Source organism: Cucurbita moschata, unplaced genomic scaffold (genome assembly GCF_002738365.1).
Source record: "Cucurbita moschata cultivar Rifu unplaced genomic scaffold, Cmos_1.0 Cmo_Scf00032, whole genome shotgun sequence".
Classification (NCBI taxonomy): Eukaryota; Viridiplantae; Streptophyta; class Magnoliopsida; order Cucurbitales; family Cucurbitaceae; genus Cucurbita; species Cucurbita moschata.
Window position 1 is genome coordinate 1,917,609 of NW_019268548.1, and position 8,772 is coordinate 1,926,380.

The following is an 8,772-nucleotide window of genomic DNA, read 5'->3' on the forward strand; positions in this document are numbered from 1 at the left end:
CAATTCAGGCAACTCTATTCTCTGTTTATTTTATCATTTATGTTGTTATGTAGCCGTTGAACCAGTCTTTTTTAGGTTAAACAACTCCCATGCCTTTCATGCCCACCTCCTCCACCCATTGCCTTTTCATCCCTTTTCCCCTCTCATTATTATTATCTTTTTATTATCCATAGTCTTAAATTTATTTATTGAGAATTCTCTATATAGCACTTATCAGTTATGAATCGCATCAGCTCACATCAGTTATGAATCGCATCAGCTCACAGTTCTAACAAATGTGTCTGTTATGAGAGATTTCCACAAAAAGGGTACTACTAGAGTTCAGCGTCCTTACTAGCAAACCACCCGGACCACTACCATATATGGTCGATTTAGCCCGTTACATATCGACGTTAGCCTCATAATTTTAAAACGAGTCTATTAGGGAGAGGATGCTTCATTCCCTTCTCCAACCAATGTGTAATTTCACACCATATATAAGCTACATTTGGTCATCCATCTCACTCCCAATTTTGACACATTTTAATCAATTCATTCGGATGATTTCACATAAACTAAGACAACTTTGATTTTGATACCCCAATTGCTTTGATTGTAATACCCCAATTTAATTTTAATTATATTATATAATCGAACAAAGAAACAATCAGTATTAGCTAAAATTCAAATCATATGGGTGATGATGAAATTATTGTATTGTTGCTCAAAATCCATAATTAAGTTAGTTCCATAGGATATAACCATTAATTATGGGTCAATAATTGAACGAGTATGTTAATTAATTTACCAAATCATAGAATATGAAGGAGTACTGATAAAGAAACTTGAACTGACAGGTCTTATATCTTCATTGATTATAATATTATACATTTAATTTAATTTAGGGGTAAGCTATAACATATTATGCAATGAATAAAAAAAGAAGAAGCAAACAAATTTACAATTCTCAAGTTGTGTAAAGTAGGGCCCTGAACCTGCTCACATGAATAACAGTACACCACCTTTTCTTTTTTTTTTTTTCAAAATTTTGAGAATCCCAGCCGACAATTCTGGGTCATGAGATATGAAAAATGCACTTGTTCCATGAACCCCACCAATGAATTCTTATAGATTTAAATGCCTGGCACCCCACATTTTCATCCACAAATTTGCTGGTTTCATCCATCCCCTTCAATGATTTCTGATGGTTCAAAAGCTTCTTCAGAAAGTAAAATTTAAGAACAAAAGGTTCCTACTGGCATTCGATCTCGTAATGATCGACCTATGAATGAGTGCAAGTCGTGTCGGGTTGTTGATTCGTCAAAATTAACCATTTCTAAATTCATAATATGGTGCAGAGGATCTTTTTTTGTTTTTTTTTTTTTTTACAGAAGATTTGCATTATTATCAGTTCAATCTACCTGAATATGTACACAGTTTACTGTCTCTATTGTGTGGTTTGGACATTGTTTAATCAAACTTGAAGCTCTGAAGGCTCTTCAATTCTGGCCTACATTAAATTATTATGGGGACTGGATGGAGAAGGAGCTGTCCCATTCATATTCCAACTCCTCAAAGCCCCAGAAATCATCCTTCTCTTCTACTTCTACCTCTGGCATTTTCCACCTCTCGGTATCGACATACCGATCCTCCATGATGTCGAGTACCTGTCAATATCGAAAACAGACCATCCTGCTTAGCTTCACCTTTGCTGGCACAGCCATAAAAAGGGTCACTTTTGAATTTACTATTCTTGCATTGTAATTTAATATCCGTGTATGAAAAATCTCAAAGCCATATTGTGAGATCCCACGTCAGTTGGAGAGGAGAACGAAACATTCTTTTATAAGGGTGTGAAAACCTCTACCTAGCAGACACGTTTTAAAAACCTTGAAGGGAAACCCAAAATGAAAAGCCCAAATAGGACAATATCTGCTAGCGGTGTGCTGACGAAACTACATTTCTCCTTTTTTTTTTTTTTTTTTTTTGACTGCTTGGAGATCACATTCACTAAATGAATGAACAGTTGAAAGAGAAAGTCAAGATCAGATCCTCCATTAATGTGATTTTAAGCATTCTTTTAATAAGCTAGTTGCCAACATTAATCACATGTGATTGCTATATCCATATTTCCTCAAAATCATCACTACAAGGAATCCAATTTTTCTACTTCTAATGAGAAGACTGTGACCTTCAAGATCATAACCTCTAAACTACTGTCAATGAAGAATATTCTCTATAAGAATCTTAAGTTCAAGAGTCCAAAAGAAAAATTCTGTCTATAACACCTAACTAGTTCTTGTTCGGGACGAAATAGCATAAGGATTTCGACATTATCTAGAGTAGGATGATTCATTTGATGATGATTTTAGTGCCATGATTAGAAAGCTTTATGGCTATAATACAAAAAAGGCAAGCTTGCAAATATATAGATTATTCTTGCAAGGATAGAGTTAGGTACCTCGGTCATGGTGGGTCGCCACAACGAAGATTCTCGAATGCATAGAGAAGCTGCAAGGGAAAATCTTTTCAGCTGCGTAACGTCGTAGGCGCCCCCAAGTCGTGGATCTACCAGCTTTTCATACTCTGCTCGATTCAATATCGGTTTGGCCTGTGTTTGCTTAGAGTTAGTGTATGATTAAAGCAGCACAACCACATGGCCAAAAAGTCAAATTATCAACAACTTGGTTAAGTTTTAACTCCCAAATAAACCTACCACTGATTTTAGGAACAAAACAAGAAAATAAAGTGTATGGTTATTATCGAAAACAGAAGGCGAAAACGTTCGAAAATTGAAAGAGAAAGAAAGACGGGAATCCTTCGAAAAGACTCCCAACCAATTACCATTTTCTTCATTGAATCAAAGAGTTTGATAGAGAAACAAGCCACGGAAATGATTGTTCTTTCTTGAGGATGAACTTATAATATATATATATATATATACATTGATCAAATAATTTAGCATACCCAGCTGTGTAAGCTTTGGTGAGATCCATCAACAGGCTTTCTTCCAGAGATTACTTCTAAAAGAAACACTCCAAAAGCAAAAACATCTGTTTTCTCATCTACAATTCCATGCATATAGTATTCTGGAGCCAAGTGCCTGCGGATGATCAAAACCCTCTTATAAAGAACTATCTTTTCTAGTTAATTCGATCCAAAAAAGTGAAAGGTTGCTGCCATTTACCCAAAGGTTCCTTCAATAGGAGCAATTGAATGATGAGACCACTGGGTTGGAAGCCATTTAGCCAACCCGAAGTCTGAAATCTATGAAACCAAAAATCCAAGAACACTGTGATTTCATGTAAGGAAAAGGAAAACATTGCTGTCAAAATTCAGACAAGAACAGTGGATGAGAATGACAAACCAGAGGTTCAAAATCTGCTGTTAAAAGAATATTTGAAGACTTTATGTCTCTATGAATAATCCTCCTCTGGCAATCCTTGTGCAAGTAATGAAGGCCTCTGGCTGTCCCAATCGCTATCTTGTACCTTGTTTTCCAATCAATTGGACTCAAATTGTCATCTGCAAGAACAGGATTTTCAAAATTGAAGCTCATTTGCCAAATGGGAAGCTAAAATTTTCAAATGGGGTGAAGAAATTGTTTACCATGGAGAAGAGAAGCCACAGAGCCTCTGGAAGAGAAGCGGAAAATGAGATAAAGGCCATTATCAATGCAGCAACCTAAAAGAGACAGAACATTTGGGTGTTGGACATGTCCTATGGTCCCAATTTCAGTAAGGAACTCCTTTTCTTTCCTCTCGTCAATGGAGGTTTTCGTGAGTCTTTTCACTGCAATTTCTTCACCGTCGCTTAAAATCCCTCTATAAACCTCTGCATAGCCCCCTTTTCCGACCAAGTTATCTAAGACCCACATTGAAAAACAGAGACCTTATACGATGTAGATTGAAAAAAAAGAACAAAAACCAAAATCTGGGGGAAACCCTTCTTTATTTTTGTCTTGTTTTTACAGTACCTGAGCTCAATCCATCGGTGGCTTCAAAAATCTCTTCATAAGAGAAGCATTTCCAAAAGGGTCTTCGAGAATGCTGAGGAACAATGCAATCTCCGTTCTCAGAGACATCTGGGTTCGAGGATTCGTCTCCTAAAGTGCGTCGTTTGAGAGAGAAGAGGCGTCTGAAGCTGTTGCTCCTAATGTATTTCATTCTTTGCGGAGTCGGAAGAGAATGGTCCGAACTCATGCAAATCACCAACAATAAGAAGAAGAAGAAGAAGAAGAAGAATAAATAAGAACAGAGGATTGAAACAGAGAGAAGGAGAAGAGGGGGTTGAGAAAAAAGTGAATTGAAGAAGAAGAAGAAGAAGGAGTGGGTGTATGGCAGTGGATGAAGCGTATAGTATAATGGGTGTGAGAGTACGTGTGGGACTCTCCATGGTTTTTAGACAGATTACTGCCATTGTCTGTTGTGCTACACCTGTGTTCTTCCCTCACTTTTTTTTTTTTTTTTTTTTTTCATGCTCTTAATTATGGTATTGATCAGTTTAGTATTACTTTAAGAACATCTTGGTCTTATAAACGAAACAAAATTCTAAATTTAAGGTGTAATTAAAACTCTTATAGAAAAAAAAAATGCTAATTTTGCATAAATTAATAATAACGAGATAATATGGCTGCTTTTCAATTTAAGATTAAACTTATCTTGGGATAATTCTAGTCTTTGAGGTAAACTTTTAACATTTTAATCGAAATTATATATCTAAATCAATTAAGTTATATTTTAATTAATTAAATTTAAATATTAGCCCGAATACATTAAAAAATTATATAAAATATAGAATTAATAAATGATGACAGAAAGGTAGAGAAAGGGATGTTTTTTCCATCACCAACCAACAAAGACAAAGTAGGCATCGCGTATAACAACAATTAATTTCAAACACATAAAGAAAAAAGAAAGTGACCAACTCTTTTTTTCTTTCTAATTTTTCACGAGTTCGTTGCACATGCATCCTTCCCCCTTTTTATTCTTCTTTCTTTTCTTCTTTGGTCTATTAAATATCGTCATCAACCTCACGGTTTTAAAACGTATCTACTGAAAAGAGGTTTCTACACTCTTATAAAAAGATATTTTGTTTTATTCTTATCTTCGACCAATGTGAAATCTGAATCACATTCAAAACTTAACATTATTATAAGTATTCTGAAAAAATGTTAAATTTGATAGATATCGATATGATGAGCTAATCTAGCCAAACTTTTTTTGGTATTGAAAAAGGTTATTTTTTATTGGGTTTGGTCCCAAGAAAGAGGAGGAAAAGAGTATGCATGTGGAGATGGGGTAGGGGTTGAGCTGCCCTTGTTTTCCCCATTCTTTTTCTTTTTTTTTTTAAATTCTAATCGCCTTGTTTTATGATATAAACCTACCCCTATATACTAATTTTTAGTGGACTTGAATGATGGATTGTTTCGGCCCAAACAAACTGATCTGGGGAACTTGAAGGCCCATTGGTCTGAGCAAATTAAAAGCCCAATTAAGAAGCCCAATTAAGAAGCCCATAAACAAAGTCAATGCCCAATCAATCTTCACGAATTGTGTGGAGGCCCATTCCAACAAAGCCCAATTGAGAAGCCCATAAAGAAAGTCAATAGCCCAGTCATTCTCACAAATTGTGCGGAGGCCCATTCCAACACAGCCCAATTGAGAAGCCCATAAAGAAAGTCAATAGCCCATTCATTCTCACGAATTGTGCGGAAGCCCATTCCAACACAGCCCAATTTAGAAGCCCATAAGGAAAGTCAATAGCCCAGTCATTCTCACGAATTGTGCGGAGGCCCATTCCAACACAGCCCAATTGAGAAGCCCATAAGGAAAGTCAATAGCCCAGTCATTCTCACGAATTGTGTGGAGGCCCATTCCAACACAGCCCAATTTAGAAGCCCATAAAGAAAGTCAATAGCCCAGTCATACTCACGAATTGTGTGGAGGCCCATTCCAACATAGCCCAATTGAGAAGCCCACAAAGAAAGTCAATAACCCAATCATTCTTCACGAATTGTGTGGAGGCCCATTCCAACACAAGAGAGATAACGTTGTCCTTCTGTAATTTTTGGGAAACCCAGGGGCTTTTTCTTCTCAATCGCTAAACCCCTAATCCGATAGCCAAGTCCTTCACTCTCAGCTTACTACCGGGGATTGCAAATCCACCATGGTCGACCGTGAACGAGATCGAGACAGAGGACGCGACAGAGATAAAGATCGGGACCGTGATAGATATATAGACCGGGAGCGAGACCGTGACTACCGTGAACGTGACCGGCGTAGGGATCGAGAAGATCGTGATCGGGACCGGGAACGGCGTAGGGAGAAAGACGACCGTGACCATGAACGGGAGCGCGGCAGGGGTAAAAGGTCTCATACTCCTGAACGCCCCAGATCCCGCCACACACGCTCTCGCACCCGCTCGCCGGACCGGCACCGGTCGCGATCTCTTTCTCGTACCCCTGAGGATCGATCCCTTCGCCGCCGGCATCGCTCACCCTCCCCGGACCATGTTAGGAAGCGTCATCGCCGGGATTTGACTGCGGACGATGAAAAGGACCGGCAGAAAGCAGTGTCTGACTTCGTTGATGGCATTGCGAAGGAGCAGCACAAACAAAAGAATAATAAAGATAGCGTTGGTGGCGGAGAATCAGTGGAGGAGGCCATGGCTGATGAGGATGAAATTGAGATGATGAAGAAATTAGGTATTCCCGTGGGTTTCGATTCGACCAAGGGCAAGCCTGTTGCCGGTGCTGATGTGAGTGGCGTTAGGGCAGTGACCAAGAGACAGCCTAGGCAGTACATGAATCGTCGTGGCGGGTTCAACCGGCCGTTGCCGGCTGAGCGGACCCGGTAGATAATTGATTTGGCTAGGTCACCCAGGTTAGTCTATTGCTCCGTTCTTCGGTGATGAACTGTTGGCACCGGTCTCTTCCCTATATTCCCAGTGGATCGAGGAGAAAGGGGGTTCGGCGGAAGAGGATTGTAACATGAATTCTCATTTCTTATTTAGTTTTTTGCTCATATGGTCTTCTTATGGTGTTTGTATAATTTGAAAACAAATGTAATTACTGGGGTTGATAAGGAATTATTGAACTGTTGTAACAATTGAATGTAGCTTAGTCCACTGCTTTCTTCCTTGAAGCTTTGTTCGTCCTCAAAATGCCGTTCTACCTCAATTCAAGCAATCTTAAGAACTCGGACTCTTAGTTGCGAACATGAAGCAGCTTGCCTTTAAATGAATTATAATCATGTTGAGAAGGCAGTCAAAACTCCAGAAAAAAGTTTCATAAATTAATTACTAAATGGGATCAATGAATAAGTAAGAATGTTAAATCATACTCAGCTACAAATCTGTTCGAAATGTTAAAAAGTGGGGAATGTGGATGACATGTATGTTAAAATCATAAGAATGCTAAATAGAGCTCAGATGATGCCCAATTCAATTGATGACAAGTTTACATCGAAAAAGAAAGAAATGTATCTAAAGAATTCCTACCACTGATATGATCAATGCCAAAGCTTCATGCAGAATCCAGCAGGCACAGCACATGTTTTCTTGATTGAAATGCATTCTGAAAAGGTATCCACAAGTTGCTCGGCAAGGGCTGATGGATCTTCAATGAAGTTATCAACAAAGGCCTTCACAATCCTAACATCCTGTGCTGTGGCTCTCAAGCTGTACCAGGTTAAGAATTTTTGTCTGAAGTTCTTCTCTATGTGCCCCTCGCATTCTAGCCATCTAATCAATTTTACATAATACTCAAAATCCTTGTCTGAGATACCATTGGCTGCACAATCAGCATCTTGCCTCTCTGCACTTCTCTTCTTGGATGTTCTGCCATGTTGCCGTTCCTCTCCTCCCGACCCAGTTTCTCGATCTTTGGCGCTAGACGACTTCAATCGACCACTCCTTCCAAGAACATCCTTGAGTATTTCCATCTTGCAAGGAGTAACTGGCAATCCAGCCTCAGAGCTGCTAACAAATGGTGCGCATTTAGTCCCTTCCTGAATAGCAGAATTTGACCCGTTATTCATGCTGGTATCTTCAATGATATGGACATCAGAGGAATGCCCTTCTTCAAGTTTTGAAACACTGGGATCAGGCAGCATGGAGCTTTTCCTTGTGACGTGATCCTCATCCAACAATGATACAGAATCTTTTGCTGTTCCCCTTCCACTGACATCTGTGCAGTTTATTGCATCCTTAGACAGGTTAGCCGTCGTGATCTTGTTAGAATCCTTGCAATATGAAAGATAGCTCCCTGTTCGACTGTCAGTCTGGTCGCTACAAGGTATGACATTGTTAGTTTCATCTTCTACTGAAGAAGGATTAGAGAGCTCACTGAAGTTGGTCACAGGACTCTGACACCTTTCAGTCACTAAGCAGTCTGTGTTATCCTCCCGAGCAGTAGCAGTTGAGACCTGAACTTCACACATCCCCAAATCTCCTGTCCCATCAAAGGAAATGGCTTTGAAATAATATTCCGAAGATGGGGTCAGCCCTCGGACGACAGACCTCAAATTGAGTTGAGACAAGGTGCAAGTTGGCTCCATAGGGTAATCTATTTCGCATGCCTTTCGATGCCATATCCTGTAACCAGCAGTTTTTCCAGATGAAACATCCTCAGTACCCACAACCACTGTAAGGTATGTTGCATCAACATCTTCGAACCTTACGAAGTTGTTACCAACCAAATTAGTATCTGCAATGGTGACAAATAGACTGGTTACTATTACTTCTTCTTTTTTTTTTTTTTTTTTTTTTTAAATAATCCTTTCCTCACTATGA

General features: G+C 39.0%; 2 protein-coding genes and 1 pseudogene across 3 annotated transcripts in view; 1 reads left to right on the forward strand and 2 right to left on the reverse strand.

Moving 5' to 3' along the window:
- Positions 1 to 1,268: 1,268 nt before the first annotated feature.
- On the reverse strand, positions 1,269 to 4,412 carry LOC111429719 (probable receptor-like serine/threonine-protein kinase At5g57670). Its single transcript, XM_023065672.1, has 7 exons — positions 3,956 to 4,412; positions 3,589 to 3,843; positions 3,347 to 3,504; positions 3,167 to 3,246; positions 2,947 to 3,082; positions 2,441 to 2,590; positions 1,269 to 1,646 (listed from the first exon to the last, which is right to left on the reverse strand). Exons 1-7 carry the CDS (start codon positions 4,179 to 4,181, stop codon positions 1,503 to 1,505), a joined length of 1,149 nt encoding a protein of 382 aa, XP_022921440.1. The 5' UTR covers positions 4,182 to 4,412; the 3' UTR covers positions 1,269 to 1,502.
- A 1,611-nt stretch (positions 4,413 to 6,023) lies between these two features.
- On the forward strand, positions 6,024 to 7,124 carry LOC111429851 (annotated as a pseudogene).
- A 129-nt stretch (positions 7,125 to 7,253) lies between these two features.
- LOC111429850 (VIN3-like protein 2) overlaps positions 7,254 to 8,772 on the reverse strand; it is a 5,935-nt gene continuing 4,416 nt past the window's right edge. For both annotated transcript variants that reach the window (XM_023065894.1, XM_023065895.1), the window contains exon 5: positions 7,254 to 8,686. In XM_023065894.1, the coding sequence (XP_022921662.1) occupies positions 7,491 to 8,686 (1,196 nt within the window). In that variant the 3' untranslated portion in view covers positions 7,254 to 7,490. The remainder of the gene's footprint in view (positions 8,687 to 8,772) is intronic.

What these genes read in the sequence shown, in the direction of transcription:
- LOC111429719 (XM_023065672.1), bottom strand. Translation starts at nt 4,181, where the DNA reads ATGAGTTCGGACCATTCTCTTCCGACTCCGCAAAGAATGAAATACATT. An exon ending in CCTATTGAAGGAACCTTTGG is followed by an intron (nt 3,083 to 3,166) that starts GTAAATGGCAGC and finishes GATCATCCGCAG; the next exon opens with GCACTTGGCTCCAGAATACT. An exon ending in GGCGACCCACCATGACCGAG is followed by an intron (nt 1,647 to 2,440) that starts GTACCTAACTCT and finishes CGATATTGACAG; the next exon opens with GTACTCGACATCATGGAGGA.